Below are 27,872 nucleotides of genomic sequence, written 5' to 3'. Positions count from 1 at the left end.
TGAAAACAGACAATGAAACAAAAGGTGAGAGGAGAGAGGTTTCATCAATGAGTCAGACACCATGATAGTTTGTTTAGGTGTGGGCTGCGCAGTGGAGCGTGAATAAATTACTGTTTGACTAAGAGGAAGAGAACAGGACTAAAAGGAGTCTATATCAGTGTGGGTGTGTGTTGTCAGATGGGTAATCCTGGGACAAAATTGCATCAAATTTGGGTCCGTATTCCCCCTGATTTATGTAAATTAAGGCCACAACAGAGGGGTCACAAGTAAATTTCCAGGGGTCAAGAGGTGGTTGTGGAGAAAACAATGAAATAAGATATTTTGGACTGGGGGAGTAGCTTCTGAATCCAGGGTCCGAGAACATGAGGGAACTTGCATGCTGTCCATACTGTAAAGCCCCTCGAGGCAAACTGAGATTTGTGATATTGGGCCGCATAAATAAAACTGACCAGACCTGAACCCCCCCTGTGAGTGCCTCATCCTTCACCGTTACTCGTCTTGCGGCGGTTCACTGTCTGGAAGAGTGAGTTAATCTGGGGACACCGCTTACGGCGCACCGCCTTGAAACAGGGGGTTATCTTATTATTATTGAAAAAAGATCAACGTAAACTGCTCCCGTCTATCTAATCTTTCAATCTAGACACGTCTTTAATCAAACCTGTGCGGGCGCACCGCAAAAGAGTAGCGTAAAAGGTCGAAAGACTAATATTCCCCGCTGTTCTGGGTCGCTGCAGGGCTGAGGGGGAACTGAGCGTGCAGAGTTGCCCTTGGGGATGGCAGAAGATAATAGTGTGTGTGATATATACTTCTCTGAACTACCTGGCTAAACACAACGGAGGTGGCTGGGGAGTAAATCTAACACTGACGTACCTCCACACAGACACAATGCACTCATAAATTCTCTCTTACACACTTTGATATTTGGCAAACTTGAAGAAATACACCTGTTTTGAGAGATAATTTAAACGCTAATACTGTTAAGTATTGATTGATGCTATGTTTACAACGTTTTATAAAGGATTTAAAGCATCATTATGTAGAAATCGGCATTTTGTGCAATTTGTTGCCCTCCACAGTTTCTGAGTGCAACACCACTGTTGCACATACAAGTCTCAGGTCTGTAACAATGTGTCAGATGTAATGTAGGAGCTAGCTACAAACAAAATTCATTGTAACAATGTTATGTGTTGATAATGTGTATTTTGAAGTGAACATGTATGTAACGCTGTGATCCTACTCTCTCGCTGAAGTTACATTCTGCAGAGACAAGTGACAGTTGTGACAGAAACACCATTTACTCTTATTACAAGACACTGTACCATCAATATGATTCTAAAGCTGTTATTTCAAGGAAGAAAAGACACATAATGTTGCTCTAATTAACTACAAATTGTTACTCAAAAGTGCCCATAACACTGGATTTTTAACACAGGCCTACAGTATATGTAGAATAGTGTATATGTACGTAGAATTTGTGTTACGAATAACAAGACACACAATAAAACACACACAATAAATCACACAAGTGGAATCAAAGTCAGAAAAAAAATCAAAACATTTATTGGGCATAAATATATTATATATACGCTACCGATACAGTTACGTCTTACATACATAGGGTAGTATTTGCAAAAATCTATACATTAAAATTGATATGGCAGTTTCTTTTATATAATGCATATGAAATTGTCTAACATTTACAATACAAGAAGAAATGCATGAATTTCTTTTCTTTCTTTTTTTCTCAATTCGTAGACCATGACAACATTGGAATGTTTGCTTTTTAAATCGTGAGGTAAAAATACGTTTTTCTTTTTTTTTGTCTCGCTTAAAAAATAGTTAAATACCTGTGAGTCTCTGTGTGTTTGTCAAATCGCCAAATTGCTCAGTCAAAATCTCTACTTACTGTAAAACGTACAAAACATAACCAAAAAAAAAAAAAAAAAAAAAAAAAAACTTAAAAAGAAGAAAATAAACTGATCAGAAGGCACAGACGTGGGGTTGCTGGGCAAACAAACCGTCTCTCTCGTGTCTTGATATACCTGCCAAATGTGCAGGACCTGCAGGGTGTGTGGGTGGGAGGGGGCGGGGGAGGGCGGGGGGATGTCTATAAAATCACCAGCATTTTGAAAAATAACAAAAAAAAACAACAAAAGCACATCAAGGGAGTACCCTGCTCACTAAAGCACAGCCTTCAGTCGACTCTGGCGTCGACCTCAACGACTGTACGATGCTAACACGACTGGCCCGAGCTCAACTGAACACATGAGGCGAACCTCGGCTCTACCTCCGGGGCGTTAAGGCTTGAAAAGGGGAACAATAAAAGGGGTCACAAATGGGGCAAGGTGGGGTTTACGGACAGGACACCTCACACATCACCTGTCGACTACGCAGCAACGGTGCTAGGTTAGATGCTGTGAGCACATCTGAGAGAGGCACCGCGCTCCCGTGCGAGCTGTACTTTCCCCTGTTGCTGTAGTTTGCATTCTACAGGGAAACAGGGCGCCCGTTCGTGGAAACACGGAACTCACGCTCCAGTAATGCCAAATGTCACAGTGACGCCAACGACAGAATAATGCCAAATGAATGTAACAGACGGCGTTGGCAGTAGTGTTTTTGGAACGGAGCGAAAAAGGACCTCGCGTCTCCCCTCGCTCCCGTTTAACCTCATCAAGACTAATTCTCGGCATAAAAAAAGTGCTTCAACTCTGTTAGTCATAATGTATTACCATCTCATTCTATAGCTCTATAGATATCTCTGTATATCATCTCTTAGCAAAATACTGGATACAAAATACTCACTACTGCTATACCAGCACTAGCAAGGAATCGTCAATATTATTATTGTCATCATCTGCCTGAAATCATCGTATGATTGTTTTTGCCTTTTTTTTTCTTTCTTTTTCTTTTTTTTTTTTTTTTAGACCTTTCCGTGTGAAATCAGGTTGTGTTACTCTCCTCCACAAGGGGCTACACATCTCCAAAAAAATGGCACATTTTGCTTTAAAAAACAAAATAATAAAAAGATAATATGAAAAAAAAGAAGCATAATCACAGATCAAGTTAATGTTTTTTTTTTTCCTTTCGAGAGAATAATAATAACAATAATAATAAATCGTAATGCTGTGTCGTTACAGAAGAACATCACAGAAAAACCCTTTAGACGACTGCGAAACGCGACATCTAGTGGACACGAGAAGCCTGCACTTTGGCATTAAAACAGTAAAAAAAAAAAGAAAAAAGATATCAGAAGCTTCATTATAACACTAATCAAGAAAAAGAAAAAAAAAGAAAAAAAAAAAGCCAAAGGCAGCGACGTTTTATCCCAATACAGATGATTTTGACCCTAAGGCCCGGCTTTGCTACATGTCTCTCTAAGCATTACAAAGAAACTGCTCGGCTGTGCACGGCCGTAACAGGAGATGAAACAAAAAAAAAACAAAAAAAAAAAACACATAGGCATTTGGTTACATGTTTGAAAAACGGCAATGATAACTGCAATGCATGGACTGATGAGCTACAGGTTCCCAACAGCTGTAAGAGAAAAATACTTAAAGGGTTACTGAGATAAGGAATGCTGGCCTTAATCATACAATCTAACATACATCCATTTAAAAAAAAAAAAAAATTAAAAGAAAAAAAAAACATGCTACAAGGAAAAAATTAGTATATAACTACACTTGTCTCTTAATCTTTAAACAATAAATAAATGAAGATTGCACTGTAATTGGCATGTAAAGTACTGTATGCAAATATATAGTATAAATAAAAAACCTAGAAAAAAGAACTCTACCTTAACTTTCCCATCAACTTTGGCAAAGGTATTTTGAGCTAGTAAACCACTTTGCTTACTGACATACAGGAGCAAGGCACAGCAAAGACAGAGGACAAGATACAGCATCAAAAAATAAAATGAAGGAGGAAGGTTTAAAAAAAAAAAAAAAAAAGGAGGAGGAGGGTGGGGACAGAGAGAAACAGATGACTATGTTACGATGACGATGGTGACAGCGATGGGGATGACAGGGTTAGTTCTCCCCCCCGTCCCCCTGTAAGGCCTTATCCCTGAGGTACATTACAGGCTGCCAATCAGAGCCGAGTGGGCGGGGCTTAACTACCACCTCGCCCCTCTTCCAAAAAAACCTGCCTTTCCCACCTGATCGCCCCCCTTTACCCCCCTTTGCACCCCACCTGACAGAAGTAGACGTGTCACACATTAATCACGCAGGTCAGGGTGACTTCTTTGGATCGTCAGGGTTGTGTATTGGGCTGTACCTTGGCTTTGTTTTTTTCGGGGGTGGGGGTTGGGGTAACAAGGGGGGGTTTTGGGAGTCCAGGCGGGAGGTTGGGGGGGTGGGGTGGGGTGTTACATGTGTCAGAATGCCCTGTTTTTTCTGTTGAGTTGTGTTCTGTCAAAGGCTTGTTTGGTTAGTGAACATTAGTTCAAGTCCCCGGAGAACATGTGCGCCTGAGGTCGAGGCCACAGACTTGCTACTGCTCTGATTCCATGTCAATAAAGCACCTTTTAATAGAGAGAAAAGAAAGAGAGGGAAGAGGGAGAGGATGGATGGAAAGCGAGAGAAGGAGCAGCCAGAGCATAAAGGTAATCACGGATAATTATGGGCAGGAGGGGAGAAAAGAGAAGTCTTCAAATGTATCGATTCACAGACGAGGAAGAAACTACAGCCTCAGCGTTTGCTCTGGCCGGCAGCTGGCTAAATGTCACAGAGGGAGAGGGAGGGTAAAGCTCAAGCTAACTCCTAATGGCTTTCCTTGTTAACACACACACACACACACACACACACAGCTCTGAGAAGGGCAGCTAGCTGGCGGGCTGTTAGCACCTCTGGATTCTGTGATGCTACGGGGCGTACGGCTACTAAAGCTACAGATAAACAGGCTGGAGCAACGATACTTGAGATGGTGGAACACGTAAGGACTGAACCGAGAAGGGGGGAACCAATGAAAAATTGCTCAGCGCAGCCCTTTTCCACGGTAAGTCACAGCCAATCACGATTCCCCAGCCAGTTTACGCCCTGACATTCGTATACCTACACAAAGGTTCATATTCTGATCCGAAACCAGTGTTTTCTTTTGTTTTTTTTTAAGGGCTCCTTCTGACCTCAGAGCTGCTGTCTGTGAGCACCCAGAGTCGACTCCTCCCCCTTACACACTGAAGTTCACACCTTACATCGCCATCACTTATATTACATCACTTCTATAGCATCATATATATTTGTTATAATATATATATTTATATATATTTATGTTGTGTGTATATATATATTAGATTACTGGTTTTCCATTCTTTTCTTAGATATAATAAAATCACAGGATAGCAGCATCTTACACCACACATGAATTGCATCACTTTGGTAGCTGAGTGAGTGAGTGAGTCAGTGAGTGATTGAATGTGAAAAGCTGAGCAGATGTGTGATTGGAGGAAAAATGTGTGTTTCTCACTGTCGTTGCGTGAGTGTAATGTACGTGTGTGCGAATGTGAATCTTTTTGTGTTGCATTGTGTCTTCGTCAGTCTGCATTGTGAGAGCAGGTGCAGATTTTGCATGAGTTGACCGACAGCCTGTAGTAGAGTTGTAACAAAAACTGAATAATAAAAGGTATGAACGGCAAAAGCTTCGAAGGCCTACATCGGAATATGGCTGAAATGGATAAAGACTGCAGCGGAAAAAAAAAAAAAATCAAAAAATTACACGTTAAAAAACTGACAAAAAACAAAAAAAAAGTAAGGCAATGACCGTCAAGAAATATACACGTTCTCTAATCGTTTAGATATGTGTTTAAAAAAAAAAAAAAAAATACAAAATAAAAACATGCAAGTCAGTCTGAGGAGCAACTGCTTCGCTCACAGCTATTTTTTAAGGCTTGATTATCAGTTTTTCTTTCCCAACCGAGGTACAGCTAAGACAAAGGCTTCCCTCGACAGAAATCCTTAACAAATGACACAGACAGTGATACAAAGACAACAGAGACTTAGAGAGAGAAATGAGACCGAACTGAGTGAAGGCAGAAGACAACAGGAACAAGGTGAGGAAAAAGCCAGAATCGATACTTTGACTATTAAAAAAAAAAACAAAAATAAAACATACATAGTCTTAGAAGTATATCTCAAGTGTTTGTTTTTGATTTCATTCGGTTCTTTCATAGACTCTGTGATTTTTTTGCTTTCTCTTTCTATCCTATAGTTAAAAATTCCCTCACTTCATGAAGAAGTATTGTAGCAAGCAGGCGATGAGGATGGAGAAGCCCGCGAACACACACACGATGAGTGCGGCGAAGCGCTCGTCGCTGGAGATCAGGCCCGACCCTTTGCCCGCTTCCACGGCACACTGCTCCCCCGACGATGCCGTCTCCTGGCGCCGCAGCGTGAACAAGGAGGAGGGGCTCAGCGGTCCGCACAGCTCCTGGCACGAATCCTGGCAGCGGCGGCAGGCGCCCACGCGGAAACGATAGTCTGTGTTGCCCTGGAGACCAGTGATTTGGAACGCGCCCTCCTCTCCCTTAAAAACCTGTGAGGGGAAAATCAAAGTTTAGCACCTGGAAGTTCCTTCAATCAATACATTTGTCTGTACAGTCATGTTATGTTGATCTGTTCTGTACACAGGACATCAACAGCGTGTCATGTAGCTCTTCGTGAGTTTTCTTCCATGTTTTCTCCACTAAAGTTACATTTTTGGAATCGTTTTACTTATTGAATAAACTCTCGAGGGATAAAAGTCTTGTGTGCTGTAAAAATCGTGAAGCTCCATCTGTCAGGCCGCGTCACGGACCTGCACTGACAGATGATGTGCGCTCACATAATGAAATGAACAACTAGGCATCCCACATCCCTGCATGCGCATATGTGGTTTCGTCTGCTGGTGGGTATCAGCAGTTTGTTCTCCTCGATCCATTCAGTAATTCAATAACAGGGAGTAAAACCGCCTTGAAGACAAATGTCTTTTTGTCTGCAGTCCGTTCACCGGCGCTCATCGCTTCGACTGCCAGCCTCAGAGTGCGGCCAACATCTTTTTTTTTCTGCTTGTTGTGAATCTCATTAAAATCATTCAATAGATTCTGCTGGGCTGCGGATTACCTGCAGTTTCAGAATGCTGGATCTCTCAGTGTGGGTAAGTGAGTGGTGAGTGTATGTGTGTGTGTGTGTGTGTGTGTGTGTGTGTGTGTGTGTGTGTGTGTGTGTGATTCAGTCCTTTGTGTCAGCTGTGTGGGCATCAATGCAAACTGATTTTTTTATCCTCCACTGGGAGATTAAAAGAATATGCTCCCTGTGGTCGTAAACACTTCCAAGAAAATGTGAATGAAGCAAATAATTGAAGAGGGACTCTTGACTACAAATACAGCGGCGCTCTCAAACACTATTGTCACATGACCTGCGTGTGTGCGAGCGTGAGACGAACCTGTTTGTATTCTGACTCGCGTCCCACCAGCACCTGGAGCACGTAGCTCACAGGGTCTCCCCTCATTGGTGGGATGGTCTCCCATGTGATCTCGCACACGTTCCCCTCCAGCTGGTGCACTCTGGGAGCTGATGGGACGAATGGCATGAAAAACATGATTTCAGAATTAAAATAGAAAAAGGAATGCAATGTGGAACACAATACTTGGGCTTTTTTTTATACATCTGGGCCCCGATTAGAATACATTCAACCTCAACAGGAAGAGTCTGAAGTGAATAAACCCTAGTATCACAAGAATGCATCCAGAGGGATATTTCTAACTATTTATTTGTGAATCTGCCTTCCTCATAGAATCTAACACAGCAGATCAGCAGAAATGGTTGCAGTCATGTTAATGATTCTCTCTGATTAACAATTGTTTGGCAGAGCTGTAATATCATTGGGGGGATTACGCAATTTAACAGTGGATATTGCACAACAACAACAACAATAACATACTCTGATCCCATTTATCGCTGTGCTAAATATTGCACACATTTTTCTAAGCTGTAACCTGGGACCTATTCATTGATTGGTCTCAGATCTGCCTGCTCTTTATTGTTTTTAAATGAAAGTTGATTTTTAGTGAAACCTTTAGACACCGCACAGGAACAGCTAACAGTCTCACAGGAGCTTCTTTTTTTTTTATCAGGGATCTGGAGGCTGTTATTTTTCCCACTTACGGATGCTGCACTGCACATTCACAGCCTCATATTTCCGGTTATATCACCTGCGACGATACTCTGTGATTATTGAAGCTATAATAAGCCGCCACCGCTGTCGCCTCTGAGTTTACAGCAAACACCACAGACGGCGGACGATAATCAGGCAAGGCCACAGTGAACATGCCATCTCTTAACAGCAAAACAGAAACAAGTGTACCGACTTTTTTTTTGTTTTTTTTTTGTTCGGCCTGTTAAAGTATCATCTCATTTTGGCCATCAAGTTTAAACTTGGTGTAACTCTCAATGCAGTTCTGCAGGGATGATGCTTTTCTGTAGGCTAATCTCAACAAAAGGCCAACAGGATTTTGGATCAGAGCAGATATAATCTCTGTGAGTCTCCGTGTTCAGCGCAGTGACGTTGAATGTCGCCGACAAACTCTCATTCAGCCACTTGTTAGCAACCTCCCTCTTGAAGATACATCGGCACTTTTTAATCCAAATTTTGCAGAGCAATACATGTACATGTATACATGTATCAATCCTGTGTTAGCCACACAGCTTTTTTCAGGTATTTAACTGAAAACCCATACAAAGTACCTACTGACTTAGAAAAAAGGGAACCGGAAGTGAAAAATTATTAACTTATTCCAGGTTTTAAGACTATTCCTACATCATTTAATATAAACTGGTTGTATAACGCAAACTTTTCCTTGTCTAGAAACTAGTTACGCACAAATGGTTCCTTGGTTGTTTTACCTTTGAGGGCAGGGGGTACAGACTTGGTGGTGCAGAAGGTGTGTGTGTCGGAGAAAGGACCCTCCCCGGCGTCACTGATGGCCTGTATTCTGAAGCTGTAGCTGCTGGACTCGGTCAATCGCTGGACCTTGTAGGTGTGGCTGGGTCCGCGGTAGATCGTCACAAACCTGGAGAGGGAACACAACGGACATGTAAGGCGCGGGACAAATGAATCGCGAATCTAGAGGGGAACTCTGTGAACGAGAATGACGTGCAAAGGCGAAGGAACAGGTAGGGGAAATGTGAGTCAAAGACAAGTGAGAAGGTGAGGAGTGAGGTGAAGGTGAGAGAAAGGAGTGATGGTGCTATGAATAGAACGGACGGAGGGAGAGATGTGATGATAGAGAAACCACATCTCCAGCAGTGAGGGCTGATTACGCTGATCAGTCAAACCAGTCTCAGGGATTGATTCGCACTCTGTTCAGGATCGGATTGATTCATTTTCCCTGGACTTCCCATGACTCACCACAGCAGGCATAACAAACCCTCGTAACTTCTAATACTGGTCCTAATCTGATCACTAAAGGAGTTCATTCACCTCTTGCTAGCTCTTAAAACATGCTACATCGACCTTGGTTTGGCATTAGACGCCGTGTCCTCGGAAATAAGTAGCCTGAAACCTTGAAAAGCAACAGGAATGCTGGCGAAAGCTTGTCTGGAGTACATCTTAACAAAGATAGTGGGTGATTTATGAACACACGGGATGAATAGTGACAGGCCGGAGTCACGAATCTGATATAAACGAGCACCAAAAACAGTTTCTGGCTGGCAAGATGGACAGATTGATGGACCGGAGGAGACATGATAAGTGAGCGAATGAGTGAATCGGGGGACGAATGGGGATTTGAGGTGAAAAGGGGTCATTTATCCTGCAATCAGTTTTTTTTTTCTTCTGCACAATCAGGAGAATGGGAGAGAGGAAAGAAAGTTATAGGAAGGGAACAAAGAGAAAGACAAAAGTGACAGGTGAGCACGTGGGAAGATAGCAGGCAGCGATGGAAGAAGTACGTCAGGGGATGGTATGAAGGAGAGGCGGGTGGTGATTATAAGAGTGGAGGAGACAATGATGGAGGATTTGCTGCAAGGGGGAAGAGAAGAGAGAATGAAGAGAAGAGAGAGGTCATGGTTTAGTAGAAGGCTATAACTCCAGATGAGCTCTTTATGCAGCTGCACTAGAAAAGTGATGCATCTCGCCGGCTGATATATGATGTTGTTAATCCTTTGCCTCACCGCCAGGCCTTACAGTTAACACCCAGCGCTGGTCGGCTTGGTCTCAGCGGGCTGCGACTGTAAACGCTACCCCCTTGTTTACTCTCCGCCAAGCGCCCAGCTAACAACCACGTGGTCGAGAAATTAGTCATTTTTTTATGTTTGTGCAGTAAATACATCAGCCTTTCCACTATCATAATTTTCCATCATAAAAGTAATTAACACTCGGCAGGGTCCAGACAATAAACAAACACACACACACACACACACACACACACACACACACACACACACACACACACACACACACACACACACACACACACACACACACACACACACACACACACACACACACACACACACACACACACACACACCATCAGGCCACAGTTAATGAGATGAACTGCACCCTTGGTCTGGAGCCAAACAGCCGACAAATTAACCACAACGAGGAGCAGGGGGGAGGGCTAGAAAGGGAGATGTCAGAAGCAGACAAGCAAGGACACGCTATTGTTTTTTCTAGCCACTTCCCTGTACTAAAATTGCCATTTCTTCTTCTGGAGTCATAAAACATTATTCAATTTGTTAAATTTATAAGTGCCATAAGATGCCGACATCTTAAAAAACGCTGCCGTGACTGCACCGGTCTTCACCACCAGCCTGAAATCATTAATCAGACACAGAAAGGCAAACATTTACTTTGGTGTGAAATCCTCTTGGAATTTTACTCTCCAAACTCTGGTGGAGCCTTGGGGGCTACTCAAACAAACCGTGATTGTCAAACTGTTCAATTTTAGGTCATATGAAAAGGAGCTTCTTCAGGCGTCACAATTTGTCAGCAATGCACATAAAGTAGAAACACTATCCATTTAAAGGGGCAATATGCAAAAATATCAGTTCAAACACTCAAATTAACTTAAACTATCCATGTGAAAAAATCACTGGATGGCTACTTGCTCGATGGGGTCAGCATTAGAGACAGAGAAGCTTGTCTCTCAAAAGTGGCCGATTGTTTGTTGGCTGAAAAACTAATTGATCTAGATGAAGGAAGAAATGTCTGAATGTAAGGATGAAGGATCGTGAAATGACAGATGAAAACATAATATGGATGGATGGTGAAGAAGCAACATTTCATAAATGAATTTAAGAGAGGAGGACAGAAATGGGGATGTTAGATGGATTAAAGAGTGGACGGGCACAGCCAAGGATGTGTGAATGAATAATTGTTATGAGCGACAGCACCCTAGTTTTGTGAACCTTTGTGCCTGTTTCTCCACCCACATTCATGAGGTTGGAACCTTATTTGCACTGCACACCCCTGCCAGAGGGCGTTCATGTAATGAAGAGACAGGGAAATGAGAAAAATCAAACAAAGTCACCCACCTCAAAGGGCAAGGACAGCCAGAGGAAAACAAGCAAAGATGAAAAAAAGAAAAAAAAAGGCACGAGCGAGAGGGGACAGAGTCGGAGCAACAGGTCTGCATAAGTCGAGATAAGGATGGAAAAAAGAATAAGCTGTGGGAGAAAGACAGAGAAGGCAAAAGGAGGAGAGGAAAGTAATTGGTTTTAATATTGTCAACCTAAGAAAACAGCTTTTTTTTTTATGATCGTCTTACAGCCGGAAAAGCAACAGGAGAAAAAGACGTGGAGGAGGGCGCCATGTCTCCAGAGGTCCTCCAGAAGGGAAGTCACCTTTCTAACAATAGAATGAGATTTATAAATATGAATTAGACCAACAAGAGACAAAGAGAGAGAGAGGGACAGAGATGGAGAGACAAAGTCAAAAAGAGAAAGAGACTGAGGTAATGCTATTTGGTTTAAAAAAAATGATACTGGTGGAATTTACTGGCAGGATCTGAAATTGTGTTTGCAGAAACCGTAGCTGGCCATTCAATAGCTTTCTGTTGTTGTTTGTATATTTCTCCAGATTCAATGAGTGGCCCCCCTTCCAGTCTGCCCCCCTCGATACATCGTGATTAGCAATAAAGCATCTGGTTGCCGTGGCGACTCCGTTCATTGCCTCTTATTCCTGCTAAATCGCTCTAATAGAGTATGATGAGAAAGCAGAGGAGGGAAGAGGAAGAGCGGAGAGGAGGAGGAGGAGGAGGAGGAGGAGGAGCCTCGTAAATAGGCTCAGTCTCATCACACACACACACACACCAACACACACAATGTTCAACAGATGGCAATGCCCCGCTAATGCAGCCGCTAATACACCTCAACGCACCGTCATAACCACCAGTAGCTGCAAGTAATGAGCGAAGGCAATTAGATTGAGCCAGTCAGGAATCACACATTGCCATTATGGAGCGATTTCAGCCAATTATGGCGCTTACAGACAGTTTCCTGGTAGAGGAAATGGTGGAGAATAGGAAGAGAGGGTTTAATAACGATAGTGTGCTCAGGCTGTGTGGAGACGCTGCCATTGTTTACTTTTATTACATACACCATTCAAAATTATCTGGATTTCTACCTGAGTGTACCTGGAAATGCGCTTAAGTAGTGGTCCAACCACATGCAAAATCTTTGTTTTCCATTATTCCATTTTATTGCTATCCTTGAATAGATGTCATTCATACGTTTTCAATGGCTGAATAATTGCAATAAATACAAATAACAGTGAATAAGATACTATGAAAATAAGAACTTAAAGGTGCAATTTGTGAGAATGTTGGATTAAAACAAGAAAAATAACTTAAATTGTCAACAGAATGTAGCCCCTTTTAGCTAGAAAAGGCGGCACATTTGCAGCAAGGTAAAGGCAGCAATGTGCCGCCTCGTCTATCTAAAAGAGATGTGTAATATTCCTTCTTTTCCAAAAAGCCACTTGACGTGACGTGAAGCACAAAGTTTGGCGTGAACAGTAAAGCGGGTCGAATTTGTCTTCAAAATAAGAGATTTACATTGCACCGCACTGGAGTTTACAACTGGTTTCTTAGCGGGGGGGTTTTTAATTTGAAAATGGCGACCGTCAGCAGCTTGCCGCTACAACAAGTGTAGCCTAGCCGCAAAAAAGACGGCCAAATTGGCGGCTTGCTGCCCAGCATGAAAACGGCTTGTGACAACGTTATTTTAAACATCTGTGTATTGTGTTGCAGTTAGCATGCTAGCTAGCCAGGCCAGGCACTTCTGCTGAGAGGACAACAAACCCAGATTTACTTGCAACTGAATCAACCACTAAATGTTTGCTCTCAAGGAGCAGGAAGGGACAAATGTGGACACAAATAGACCAATTCAAAACTATTCTAGGATCAAACCAAAATCTACAGTGGGGCCAAAACAAACAATGACCTTCCGTTCCTCTAAATTCAATGAAAAAAGCCTCTCAATTCTTTTCAGTGCCACTCATTTTAGCCAAAACACAGAAAACATTTCAAAAATACAGGCAATTACGCTGCCGTTTCCACGAGGATAAAGCAAAAAATTGGACCAATCGAGAGTATCGTCTAAACAAATGTTTTTCTTCACTTTGCAGCAAACAAAGTGCTTACAAATCGCTTGCTCACATACACAGGTGAAAACAAAAAATACCATCTGATCCAAATACCTTGCATGCAGACGTGAATGCATACACACAAGTGCAAGCAAGCGACGTTCACACTGACCAGCATGCTGCCACGCTTATCACGGCGCCAGCGGGAAAAGGGTAAATAAAACTCTAAACTGTGAAAGCTGTTTTAATTTGGCGAGCGAGGGAGTGTGTGTCTGTGCCCACGTGCATGGCTCTGTGTGTCTGTGTGTGTACGTGTCGGAGAGGTTAACAGATCGCAGCCTGCCAGAGGGGGCCCCATCTGCTGCCTGCTGCACTCCGGACCATTCCAGGGGTGCCAACATGACGCCAGCCAAGCCTTAACTCAAACGCTGATGGACGGCCAACCGTGAATGGCAGAGGGCTGAACGGAGGCAGGGAGCGAGACAATCTGACAGGTGGGCAGATAAAAGTGGCTCTTAGCGGCTGATTCCAACTCACTCATTTTACCCACTCTTCGCTATTCTTGCTACAATGTACAAGTGGTCTTGAAGCGCTACCATTAACATTGTCCTGCCTTTCCCTCTCCTCCGTCTGCTAATTCTTCCAGTGTCTCTATTTGGCACTCCAGGCTGAGCAGCCAGTTAAATGGAGGGTTAATTGTCGGAGGCTGTATCCCGGCTGGCTCCGGATGCCCTCGACGTGACTACTCACTGGTACATCTGGTTACAGCCTCACATTTTGTGTGAGAGTCTGCCGTTTGTGTGGGGTATTGACCTTCTGGCTCTTGATTAGCTGTATTGACTAGCTGTGGGTTAAGGAGTCTGGAGATTTGTTGTGTGCAAGGCGGCGGAGAGAGGTTTAGAGAGCACATCCTCTCAGGGGAACATCACAGGTATAATCTCTGCCCTTACCTGACGCTCCATCTAAGAAGTATCTACTAATCTTGTCTCTATAGATGTGTGTATAGTGTTGATGAGTGCCGCTTTTGACCAAAAACATCTACACAGCAAAGAAAAAACATGAATATTACTTAGTATTCTCATAAAAATAAAAAATAAAAAAAACCATTGCGGTGCTTTGTCTTACACGTTACACTGTTGCTACTGCTGTTAAGAGCAAAACAGTGCAGGCCAGGGCTGAGCTTTAATTCAATAAGGAATTAAGTGGAATTAATTAGTAGGAATATAAAAGTATTACAGTAAGCCACATGATTAATTCTAAAGAAATCTTCCCCTTCCAAATTAACTGACTCATTTACCTATTTGTGTTCTCTCTCTTTTCTCCCTCATGGGGCTCTCCCCGTGTTGTGAACTGACTCACACACAGTTGAGCAGGCAGCTGTAGGCACTTCATCATCCGCTCTGCAGCCGTTTGGTGTCCAGTGTTAGTATAAGTTAGTGTAAACTGTGAAGTGCTGCAGAGGGTGCAGGGGGGCCGCTGTCAGTGACTGAAGCACGTGATGAGGAAGTTCCTGTTTTTTCTGACATGCATAAATCTAATGTTTATGGATTGTTTGACAGTGATCCCTGTACACTGGCACACAGTTAGCTGCACCCCTTCTCAGAGGAGGTAAACAGTGATGTAACTGTGTCTGTGTGTGTGTTTACTCCACCTGTGGTTCTTGTCCTCCATCTGTAGTGTGTAGACCATGTCGTCGGCGAGCAGGGCGCGGGTGTGCGTGTTGCTGGCATTTTCGCCCCATTTCAGCTTCAGGCTCTGAGGGCCGGCCGCCGAGCATTCCAGAGGGGGCGGGGCCGGAGGGAGGGGGCGTGTCCTCACCAGCAGGGCTGGACTCAAGGGACTGGAGCCGATGGAGTTCACTGCCTGGATCTGTACGCTGCAAGCCATGAGAGAGAAAGAGAGAGAGAGAGAGAGAGATTGTGATTTGTTTGTTACAGACTGTTAGACATGTAATAAGTGAGCCGAGGGAACATTAATGTACATTGATTGTACAGAAAGTGTCTGCTGACCTAGTTGCCGGATGGTGGAGTAATTATCAGTGAAGAGGTTGATGTGGTGTATTAGCTTTGACCTTTGATGCTGTGATCCCTTCGCCTCATTACCAAAACCCATTAAAAGTAAATGTTCTCTCCAGGATGAGACGTTAATATATTGGACAGGTGGGTCCACTTTTTATCGAGGCCGCGTCTTGCTTGCTATATGCACACTGTGAGGCTGCATGATCTCAGGTTTTGAATTTGAGATTTAATAAAAGACGATGTTAAGAGTTTTTCACGGATCAAGCCTCTTTTCCTCCTAAAGTGCACTGGAATGATGCATTTTAATGTTAAATGAATGCTTTATGGGGTGTAGAATCTCCACCATAGCTTCCTAAAATACGGGCCTCTTAACAACATTTGGCGCAGGGCCCCCAAAAGAGCTCGAAACGACGCCCCCCCAAAGTGCAAGAGAATTGAAGTGAATTGGCATCAATGCCGCGCAGCATTCTACAAGATTCACTTTTCGGAATGAACATCCAAAAGCAATATCTTCCTCTTCGTCCAACTTGATTATGAGAAAAGCCAGCGTGAGTGTGTATGACTTTTTAAATGTGTAACTACATCATGAAAACGCACCCGATGGAAGCCACACAGACACTTGACAAAAATTGATTTTTGCCATCGGACCCCCGCCCCCCACCTGCTGCCTTTCTTCTAGGAATCTCTCCCCTTCGACGCCCTTTTCTGGCAATGTCTGATCGGCCGATTAGCACCCAAATCAGAAGCCCTCGGCGAGAGAGGATCAACTGTCTGACATTTAATTGCCGATTCTCTGTAACTGTAACCTTTCATTATAATTTGTGTGGCTCAGTGAAGACAGAAGAGAAAGGGCAATGCTCATCCATCTCCTGGGTAATTAAGCATATAGATAAAAGATGATGAGGGACAGAGAAAAAAGGGAGAGAATGAAAGATGAGGAAGCTCAACTTTTCACGATGATCGATTGCATGCCGTTGCGTAGCAATCTACACGATGGTATAGATGAAAACGTATGTATTACAACACTAGAATTAAGAAAATCAAGGGGGTTAATGTGGCTGTGTAATGCTAATGTAATTATGTGACAAGCTGTCTCCTTTAATTACTTGTTGGAAATAAATGATGTTCTTGTCAGTTCAGTAATGCACTTTCTGAGCACTGCTGCTATTAGTGAATCAGTATTCGGTGACGTGTGAGTGTGGCCATTATCCTCTTAACGTGTCTCCAGGGACTTTAACACCTTCTAATGTTATTAATGGACTGTGACAGTATAAAATGGGGATGCATAAGGATGTCTGGGGGGGAAAAAAGCCACTGACGAAAAAAATCTCTGCAGCTGATGTGGTTTTTTTGGTTGTTGTTGCTTTTTTTAAACATGATGTGGTGTAGAGTAATATTAAAGGAGACCCATCACACTTTTTCATTTTTTTTCCTGTCCATCAGGGTGTTTTTTTTTTTTAGGTTCTTGTTCATCCAAGAGGTCCGCCAACAGAAGCTCCTCTCTACCGCAGAAAACATTATTGATCAAAAAAATAACCTCAGAACGACAACACCTCAGACCCGCACCGAAGCGCACACACGCGGCCTGGTTTCCTAACAGAGCGAACAACAAGGCCCCTCACGAAACCAAACACACATATAAAATGTGAATCATGTCGTTTGAAGTACCCCACTGCTGTAAAAAAAACAACCGAAATTACCGTCACTGGCACACACACAAAGAACACCCACAAGCAGATGTACACATGTGCACGAGCAAACGCATGCACGGTGTGTTCCGCCTCGGTGGAGGCGATTATGCAAGAGAGCAGAGTGACCAGGGGACAAAAACAACCTGAGAATGAAAACAATGGCGTGTGATCACCGACCCCAACCCCACACACACACACTCAATTTCAGGGAACTTACCGCACAACCACTTGCACGCACAAACACACACACACACACAAACACACACTCCGGTAATAACAGAACTGCTTACAGAGGCACAATAACAGTAGCTGGTGATTCAGATTACTGAGTAGTTGTTTACTGCTGCTGGAGTGGAACACAGGTCTAATCACTGCTGATGCAAACATCTACTACAAGACTACCACAGCTGCTAGAAACTACTATTACTATTACAACTGCCTTTAAAGTGCCATAAAATCAATGTAACATTTACAGTTTGGATGAAAATGATACATTACCGAATACAAACAGAACTATTAGCTATTGGCTAGTTACAGTAGTAGCAGTTGTTCTTTTGTTTTTTTCTGCATTTGGAGCATTTCATGAATATGTAACTGTTGATGTAAGGCCTCGATGGTAGGCAGGCATAAACATTATACCTATAAAACATAAAATGGATGACTTTGTAATAAAAATCAAATCTTGCCAAGAGCATCATGTTCACCTCTGTGCCTACAGTTTTTCTTTTTTAAAGTCTGAGCTCAAAATTTAAGACTTTGAGATAACCTGACTTTTGGTATCTTGGAGGTCAAGACTTTCAAACTCCACGACCAGTCGTTCTAGTTTCAGTATTGGCCATTAAGCTGTGACCTCGATAGCTGAAATTACCATTTAAAGCAAATCTAATCAAGTTATGCGATGTAATGTCGGCCCAGTATTTGCTATTTATTATCCACATAAATCCCAGTACCTGTACTCGCTGTCCGGCTGCAGGTCTGTGACCAGGTGACTCGTCCCTGATTCCACAGTGATGGTTTGGTCATCCAGGGTGATGACGTAGGAGCTGATCTCCGCCCCGTTGCTGTTCGGCTCGTCCCACTTCAGCAGGAGGCAGGTAGACGGGGAGTGACCCGACTCCGAGGAGGTCGGGAGGTCCAGGAGAGCGAGAGAGGAGACCGGGTCGGGATTCGTTGCCGGGGTCCGGAAGCTCACCTGCTCGCTGTGGGGACCGGCGCCAGCCTGATTCACCGCCTGTGTCGGGCACAGAAACAAGGAGGGTGAGACAGAGGCAGAGGAGTGGATAAGCAGGGAGACAGAGGCCGTGACAAATGAGAGGTGAAGCGAACTGTTAGCAGAAAGACGAACACAGTCAAAGCAACAGACAGTGAAATAAAGTGAATAAAAAGACACAAAGAAACGACAAAAGGCAGGAAAAACCAGCAGACAGAGATGAATATAAATGAGCTGTCAAAGAACGCTTAGTCTGTTTCTTGTGATGGGAAACACACATTTATATTCACCTCAACTGTCCTCCATTAAAACCGCCAATTTCACTGCCTCTCACAAACTCATCGAGGAGGAAAACGAGGAGAAAATATGGAGTTTTTTAAGGACACATTTGCTTGATTATCAAAGCTCGAAGTAAAAAAAAACAAAAAAAACTAAAATGTTCCCTCAATTTATTTAAATTTACAAGTGAAGCATGCACTTAACTGCAAGACACAACAAGCTGTCAGCAAGGAGTGATGGATTTATTGTAATCCTCAAAAATATACAGTACTTTGAAAAGCAAGGGACTTTTTTTAAGTCTAAAAATTAACTGCATCCACTTTCCAACCTTGACGCAAGTGCAATTCAAGGAGTGGAGGGTGTGATTTGCTGCCTACGGAAAAGTCGTACTGCTTTATCTTGGCAGCAAACTATCTATAGTACACACTTTGAAGGGACACTGTATTTGAGTCGTATTTCTGATTTACCTCTTGATTTACGTTACCCTTGTGTGCCTGTATAAAACAAGTGTGTGTCAGGCTCTGCAGATTTGCAACACTCCTACGGTGGGAGAACCTGCACTGGGTCCATACAGGCCCGGGAGTCATGAAGAGTTCAAACTATCGGAGCCACATCTGCCCCATTATTACACATATGAACACACACGTGTGCCCTGCCAATGCACACAAAGTACAAAAGCAAAAAAACATGTATACACGCACATGAAAGCATTGACTGGGACATGAGGATGACTTTCTGTTCTCCTCTAAGCTATGAATGAGGCCATAAAGAAGTGAGCCATAAAACATGTTGTTATTGGATTCATAGCTTCAGAGGGGACATGAGAGAGCTCTTATGTGAGTGTGTGAGTGTGTGTGTGTGTGTGTGTGTGTGTGTGTGTGTGTGTGTGTGTGTGTGTGTGTGTGTGTGTGCGCGCGCGTGTGAGACAAACACACATAGAAAACAAAACTGCGCACTTGTGTATGCATCAGATTAATAGTCCGAACATAAATGGAATTAATTAGCATCAACCATTCACTGCTCTCTGTCTGTGTTTCTCGCTTTTGATGCTCCTTTCACTGACATTTGTATGGAAGTGTTCTGCATCTGTCCTTTCTTGGTGTCCCGATGAATCCCAGCCACGCTCGCAACTGTGCTGATGAGTATGCATTTGTCTGTTTACGATGCTAAATAGTTTATGTGCTCTCGCACAGGGTTCGTAAAGCTTTATGACAGTTAAAAATGAAGCAGTTTTCAAGCGCTTTCAAACTACTGAAACCTCTCAAAGCATTTATCACCCTACCTGAATTGTTGTGACCTCTTATTGACATTTTCGCTAATTTCGAAGGATAAAAAAAGGTCAAAAGAAGATAGCTGGCTATTTCTATATTACTGTATATTATTGTATGTTATTCTTAATGTCTGTCAATGGGCTGGATTCCACAAATGTAAAACTAATGAGAAATGCGAAAGAAGCTGCCCAGACATCCATATGTATCTCTGTGGGGATGTGAAAACTGAACATGTACTTCATGCAGAGAGGCAGGCGTGTCTCGGATCGTAATACCTGTAGCCTGCAGCAGTAATCTGTGGCAGGTGTCAGGTCTGACAGTTCACACTGGGTGGCAGATCCGCAGTAGATGAGCTCCATGGGTTCGTCTTCCCTCGCCCACTCCAAGCGATACTCAGAGATGTCTGTGCCCGAACCCTCGGGACTCTGCAACGGACAGAAAACACACACTCAGCTGGGGAAAATCAGTGGGAGTTTTGAATTTTAAAAAAAGAAAATACTGTCATAAATTGGGATAAAGCACTAGACTGCTGAGGACACGCTCTATCAAGGTGGATGCATCATCCAGGGGAGCTGATCAGACACAGTCTCCTGGGTTCACCTGCCCTCTTTCTTTCTTTCTAACTTTGCTTATAAAACTGTTGCCTTACTTTGAATAATGATAAAAAAGGAGTGTATCTTAGTTTCACTCACCTCCCAGTTGAGCGTTACGCAGGTGTTACTGGTGAGAGTGATGAGTGGCGCCCCGCACTGGCCAGGAGGACCCGCCGCAGTCGTTACCTCTGTTGGCTCGGAGTACGCCCCGAACTGAAAAGAGAAGAGTCGTGATGAAGCTTGTTTGACCCGAGACAAGCCAAACAGGTGGCACCAATCAAACTGGGTTGTCTGTGAATGTATTATATTGATATCATGACATGAGACTATATGTAAGCTTAGGTTTTAGCTATTGTTTGTGTATATCATTTAAACGCCCATCCCTAGCAGGTGCATGTGTTCGGTCGGTGCCCCTCTGCATGTGTGTGCTGTTCTGTCCAATTTCGAGTGTGTGTGCCGTGTTTGAGCCCACATCTGATCAGCCAGTCTGAGTGCTAGTTCACTCTCCAGTCTGCGGACGGTCAAACCAATTAAACGTTAGCATCAGACTGTGGAGCTGCTCTTCATCCAAACACAGACGCTGTTAGTCCGTCTGGGACACGCTGATCTAATAGACACTGGCCCTTTGTCTAAGTGTGTCTGTCCGGGCGGCCACAATAAAAAAACATTTTATATTGAATTATGAGGTTCTTTTTAATGTTCTCATGGATCATATGAAGAGGATCAACAGTTCACGTACTCGATGTGCCAAATAGATTTCATGGGCATGAGAGCCATTAAACGCAGAGTTTCACAGTGGTGAGGCAGAGAATTATATATTTTTTTTAAATGCAGACTGAACAGCTGATTTCACACTGTTTGTTCAGGGAGGGGACATTTTTTGGCGAATTACTAATAGATGTGTTTTTCTATTGCTTTTTCTATTTATTTTTTTATTACTAGTCATCATGTTCCTGCTGTGCCTTGCAAACGAGTTTCTCACCCCGGCCTCGTTGGCGGCACGCAGCCGGAAGCTGTATGTGGCACCAGGTAACAGGCTACCCACGGTGCATTGCAACTCCGACCCGTTGTAGACCTCCGCCGGCTTGGTGTCCCCCTCGCTCATCTCCAGGCTGAACACACACTCCTCACACACTCCCTCAGATGCAGGGGTGTCTACAGGACAATGGAGAATGAGAGAGAGAGACAGAACAGTTACAGTCAAACAGAATACATGATTACAGTTTATCTTTAGTTTGGTCCCTTTTTCAGTAATTCTTTCCTCAGTTTCAGTATGGTCAAAGTAATATATGACAGAGACGGTGGGGAGAAACCTCCGTACATGTCTGACCTTCAACTCGAGCTACTAATTGCGGCCGTGCTGCTTCAATGTGACCCGATTAGGGCTGCGGCCAGCTGCATTAGCCCGGTTAAAACAAGTAGTTCCTCAGCATTTCAAACTGGGAGACTCTTGACTGCCAACAGATAACAGAGCTAATCTGCCATAACGGTCTGACATTAGGAGAGTCAAGCCAGATATGAGGCTGGGTTAGGCATTTAATGAGCTGAATTAGGGCTCAATTAGGCTAAAACATGGTTGATCGAGGTTACATTAGTGTTGGCCAGGAACACGTATCGAGCAGCCAGAGGGTGATTTAGCCGCCTTTCATTAAACAAATATAAAGACATTTTGCTAAATAAAACCAAACACAGTGTACGTGTGTGTCTGCACTCACCCCATTCTAACTGCACTTCCTTGTGTTTGGCTTTCCCCACAATCCTCGGCGGCTGGCAGGGCCCTGGCGGGACGCTTAATGTACGGACCGGAACACTAACAGTGCACTTCAGGAGCAGCAATAAACACAGGAAATCAAAACAGAGGGAGAAGGGAAGTCGAGTTATAGATCAGTTTGATTAATAACTGGAAGAAAAGTGAATTATTGTCGTTGATCATGTTTCTGCAGATTGGAGATTTTCCCACAAATGCTTTACACAGATGCATCGCTGTGACAGCATGTTGCCGCTCTGAAGTTTTTCGTGTGTGTGTGTGTGTGTGTGTGTGTGTGTGTGTGTGTGTGTGTGTGTGTGTGTGTGTGTGTCTTACAGGGCTGTGTCCTCCGGTGGTGATGCTGCACACACGTAGGCGGTAGACGGTCCCTGGTGTCAGGCGCTCACACATACATTCTGTCGCTGGACCGCTATAGGCTACCTCCCACTGGTTCGCTGCTCACACACACACACAGAAAAAACACAATGGCACCAATAATCACACACGAGCCTTAAGTGCAGCCACAAACTGAAGTCCATCTACTTCTTATTTTCTAAAAAAAAATCAAAAAGTTTCTACTCAACACCTGCACTCTGCTTTATATAAGTATGTTTGTTATGTATGATTGTGTAAATGTATTATTCCACCTGTGTTATGCAAAAATACTGTATAGGTTCAGTTGACAGCACAGCATGGAAAGCAGGTTGGCAGAAGATGTTTGCGTGCATACTGTGACTACAACATAATGATGAGGTAAAGAAAACTTTAGAGCACTGCATCTCAAAAAGACAGCGTTTCAGAGCAGTAATCACACACACCAATCATCTGATGAATCATGGGCAGTACAATTACTGTACATCTGATAGGGTTGTCACCATTCTCCAAATCCAAGATTTGATTCCAAAAAATGTTAGAACTGATTGCTGTGACTCACATCTGGATTTGTGTGGTTTAACAGATCATTGTTTTGAGTCCTGATGACCACCATTTACATTTTCCAAAAGTCCACTTTTCCACTTTTTCCTCCACAGTTCTAATCTATTCCGGTGGCAATTATTATTCACCAAAAAGAAAGATCACAAAGTTGAGTGACAAAAGTTAGAAAATTCAAATCAATGAAGGGCCTTTGTCAATGTTAACATTTCATTTCAGTTTCCCCTCCATGAGTTAAAGTAAGCACTCCTCTAAAAGAAATCATAAAAGGATCTCTGAAACATCTCTGACGTGTCAATGCTGCTTTCGTACCAGTCAGCTGTTTTTCCTCTTGCACAAAGGATCGGTGCCTGAAAGTGGAGCTGCAGACTACTTGTACGCTAGCTGTGTTGCCTTTTGAATGACATGAAGCAGATCTGAGGAAATCTAAAAATAGGGCTGTGCGTTAAATCAGTTCTAACAAAGAGTGAATTATGGCTGCTTTTCGTCTTAAGAGTGTAAGTGAGAGAATGAGCGTGGAGGGGAGAGGACGGATGGTACATTTTGCGCTTTTTATTATTATTGTAAGATGATTGCCTTGAGAACATGGCAGTTTAGTGCTAAGAGTGCCGTGTAAGGACAGAAGAGTGCATAGATGGATGTAAGACGTACCTTCAGAGCATCCCTCGGAGATCTCTAGCAGGTACGTGAGAGCCTCTGAACCCCCGTTGTCCTGGGGAGGATCTGTTGGAGGGAAAAGTATTAGTTTGGGTTAATATCACACATAAACATCAGGAATACACGTAAAACAATTCAAATTTTCAGCTCGGCCTTCAAATGTTTTTGGAAGAGGTGCCAAATTCCCAAAAAATGACATTCATGAGTCATCCGGTTTTTATGACATTTAGCATCCTCATCAATTCTGAAGACATTATACTGTTTCTCATGAACTGCCAGGGGCTGTGGCAGCTTGTTTGTCTTTCAGCCAGGCAAAAAAAATGATAAGTCCCACAGAGCACAGTTATCAAATCACTGCCAAATGTTTCAGTAGCGAGACAGCTGGTGGGAAATCTCTCTAGTTTCTATTATTTCTGTTTGCATCTGCATGCGGACCACAGAAACATCGACGGTCGCTCTGAAATAAAACACTACTGGGGGATGATTCATTACAGATTATTGGTGACGCGGCCCTGGGTAATACTGTTTGGATGAAAACAAACCTAAAGCAAAAATACAGCAGTTACATCGCCATGAAATGGTCAAGCTGCAGTTTGTGCAGAAATCACGCTACTTGCTAGATAATAAAAGAGAAACTGACAGTAAAATAAATAGTCAACAACCTTTGAAATGTGTCGTGTTTGAAGCCATTAGAGTCAGATGACTGATCTGAGGGGCGATCCAGAGATATAATTGCAACGTTAGAGCGAAGGCCAGGCTGCTCTGACTCCTGAGGTACTAACACGAGACAGATGGATGATAGCGGACATGATGACTTTTATGGCTGCTACCTCAATTTCATGATAACACCCCTGGGGCAGCAGTTTGCCAGTGGTTTCCCACCTTTCAGGAATAATAACAATAAACTTTTTTTTTCTGTGATCTCTCAAAAAAACCCAACTAATTAAATGATAAGTTCATCCAAAAAGTCAACATTCAGTCATTATGTACTACGCACCCTCATGCAGATGGAAAGTCTCAGGGAGTCATGAGATCCGAAAATTGATTGGAAGAGATGGTATTTACACCCGTTTTAATGTCAAAATCTTCGCGGTAGATGCTGAGCTAAAATGAGCACCCCATCTAAAAATGGGTGCACGATCCGAACCGTGGATTGAGAGTGTAAAAAAACATCAAATGTCAAATCAATTTCAGATCTCATGGCCTCTGGAGACTGGGACTACATCGGACTGTTTAAAAACTTAATTCCACTTTCCATTTGCGATCCACTATAAAAACTTTTGTGTACAAAAGTGTATGAAGTGTTGGGGTTTGTGTGTTATGACCACTGAGCATACACTCTTACCCCATGTGACGGTGAATCCGTAGGGTGTCGCTGTGGTGACACAGGGTGCAGATGGAGGGCCTGGTTTGTCTGGATTGGTGGTGCACACCAACACTTCACTGGGACTGCTCTTTCCCTCCATGTTTGATGCTATGAGCTGTGGGGATGGAAACGTACAACAGAGGGTTAAAGTACATTGAGAGAGAAAAGCTGGCAGAAGGACGTGATGTAGAGGAGGGACGGCGTGAGGGTAGAAGAAGAGATAAAATGAGTAATAATGGAGTGCAAGGCAAAAAAAAAGCGAGGCACCGTCAACCTGGTTGGATGAGAGAAGAGAACATAAAGGGAAATCTATCAAGAGGTACAGGAACAATCCTGATTAATAGAAACCATTACTCTCTGCTCCTTCATCTGTGGTTCTCCCGGCTCCCCTCGCCTTCATTTCTCTCCAGTTTACTTCCTCCATTACCCCATCTAACGGACAATCAATTTCACTTTGTACCCAGATGTTCACACCGCAAAGGACATCACAAAGAACACCAAGGAGCCTCTTTGTGTGCGAGCACGAGTGTGTTGGTGTCATTAAACATCCACCGTCCCACCCAACAGTGTGAGCGAGGACACAGAAGGCTCATGTAAGCAGTTGTTTGAGATGATTGCACCATAACACACTGCTGACGACACACGCGAGTACCTGCATTAACACTCAAATGCACTTGCACAGTACAGAGATCCTCTGTCCGTACGCTTTGTCTCATAATGTTCTCACATCGTGAATAGCCATCAAAGCTTTCAGTAGACCAGGACTGATTCTCTGCTCGGCTGGTTGAATTGCAAGGTTTCGTTGCTGGTTAAATTGCAGCTAATTCTGTTGTAGCAAAACGCTGTCTTCCTTGATTTGATGGATGTTGTATGACCACGAGAATACATCGGGATAAGCTGATATCCTTGGCAAAATCATTCCCGTCAACGGAAGGAGAATATCTGACTTGAAGTTTATCAAGTAAGTAAGTGAAGATGACAGGTTACTCGAGGAGTTAAAAGCCGTACTCTGTGCTGACTCAAAACATTGTTATATATTTCGGTGAGAATGTTTCTGACAATGTTCAAAAACTATAGATATCCACATGTTTGCTCAAGGTAAAGGTGTGCTTCATTTTGCGTTCCGGAAAAGTCATCGAAGAAGACGAAGTGTAAGCTAACATTAGCTTCTGTTTAATTTCAGGTAAACTGACAGCATTCAGCACTCAACAGATACTTCGATTCTCTCTCTTGTCTTTTCGTCTCTCTTCTCTATAATGTTACATTGATGAAGTAAAGTTTAACAATTAAAAAACTAATTTTGCTGTTTACTGCATTTAGAAACATGCTTTCTTCAGAATCAGATGAGACGATTGATAGCCGACTACGCTGTAAATTGAAGCTACAAAGAGAAGAAAGTTAGCTGAGCTTAGCACTGGAAATAGCTAGCCTAGCTCTCGCCAAAGATATAAAACCTGCCTTCATACTCAAATTATTTCCTTACAAGGTCCAACAAACAAGTGACAACCAGACTACACTGCCTGTTTCTAGTTCACTAAACTAAGCTAACTAACCTAAGAAAGTGAATTGTGTGTATTTCCCAAACTGTCTATTGATTTCTAATGATTCCTGGGGAGGGATTAAAAACAAAAGTAGAAAAATCGTCTTGCTACACTGCTACAAAAACACACACACATATGCACACGCATTAGTATACACATCATGTCATCACTCACCCTGAATTTATACTGTGTGCTCCTCTTCAGGCCTTGTACAGTACAGGTCAAGTTTTCTCCAGTGTACTTTGGATGAAAGTCTGTTCCCTGTGGGTGAAATACTGTCAGTAATCTGCCTGTTTCGAGCGATTCTTTCAGCATCGATTAGCATCAGTGTACGTTATCGGGGCATATGGATGCAATAAATGCTGACTTTTGCATCATATATATATAAATGTGTGTGTGTGTGTGTGTGTGTGTGTGTGTGTGAGGGGGAGAAGCAGCTTGTGGGAGCGATTCATAAGCATATGGTGTGTGTTTCTGTGTGTATGGTTGTGTATTATAGGATTTGCTGCGCTGTGCATCTGCTTTACATTTCCCCAAACAATTTTGCAATGCATTATGCATGTAATTTTTAAATATTTTATCGTATTGTGTTTTTTAAAGTAGATAGTTTCCAGGTGCAGATTTTTTTTATTCTCCTTATTTTCTGCCTGCGGGATTCAAAACCAATTCAAGGTTTCCTGTTTCACGAGGGTGGCTATTATTGTAATTAAAGAGTGTGTGCAAGCAACGTAAACTTTATATGTTTTTTTATAAATATTGGGTGGTTACTCACGCTGTTGTCCTCCTGGATCTCAAGTGTGTATTTGAGCTGCTCCTCGCTCGGACTGCCCTCGGGACGCCCCCACTCCAAGGTCACCCAGGACACCCCCGCCCTGACCAGCCGCGGTGCCAGAGGCAGAGCAGGCAGGGTGCCCATGGTGTAAAACACCACCTCTGTGCTGAAGCCACTGCACGGAACACACAAACACATTTCCATTTCATTCACATTTTACTTTTCATTTAACTCGCC

At 43.2% G+C, this 27,872-nt stretch overlaps 1 protein-coding gene across 1 annotated transcript in view; it reads right to left on the bottom strand.

Moving 5' to 3' along the window:
- Window positions 1-1,537: 1,537 nt before the first annotated feature.
- The window catches only part of fndc3ba (fibronectin type III domain containing 3Ba), a 73,326-nt gene continuing 46,991 nt past the window's right edge, over window positions 1,538-27,872 (bottom strand). The window contains exons 13-26 of the mRNA XM_037072599.1: window positions 27,636-27,810; window positions 27,038-27,124; window positions 25,302-25,437; window positions 23,951-24,022; window positions 22,703-22,821; window positions 22,335-22,440; window positions 21,602-21,774; window positions 20,719-20,832; window positions 20,302-20,451; window positions 18,217-18,497; window positions 15,209-15,433; window positions 8,874-9,040; window positions 7,414-7,541; window positions 1,538-6,525 (exon numbers count right to left, since the gene is read on the bottom strand). Coding sequence (XP_036928494.1) covers window positions 6,214-6,525; window positions 7,414-7,541; window positions 8,874-9,040; window positions 15,209-15,433; window positions 18,217-18,497; window positions 20,302-20,451; window positions 20,719-20,832; window positions 21,602-21,774; window positions 22,335-22,440; window positions 22,703-22,821; window positions 23,951-24,022; window positions 25,302-25,437; window positions 27,038-27,124; window positions 27,636-27,810 — 2,245 coding nt within the window. The 3' untranslated portion in view covers window positions 1,538-6,213. The remainder of the gene's footprint in view (window positions 6,526-7,413; window positions 7,542-8,873; window positions 9,041-15,208; window positions 15,434-18,216; window positions 18,498-20,301; window positions 20,452-20,718; window positions 20,833-21,601; window positions 21,775-22,334; window positions 22,441-22,702; window positions 22,822-23,950; window positions 24,023-25,301; window positions 25,438-27,037; window positions 27,125-27,635; window positions 27,811-27,872) is intronic.

The sequence above is a fragment of the Acanthopagrus latus genome, chromosome 16 (assembly GCF_904848185.1).
Source record: "Acanthopagrus latus isolate v.2019 chromosome 16, fAcaLat1.1, whole genome shotgun sequence".
NCBI classification, from domain to species: Eukaryota; Metazoa; Chordata; class Actinopteri; order Spariformes; family Sparidae; genus Acanthopagrus; species Acanthopagrus latus.
Note: the sequence above shows the minus strand (reverse complement) of the source record. Positions and strands in the feature narration are given on the sequence as shown.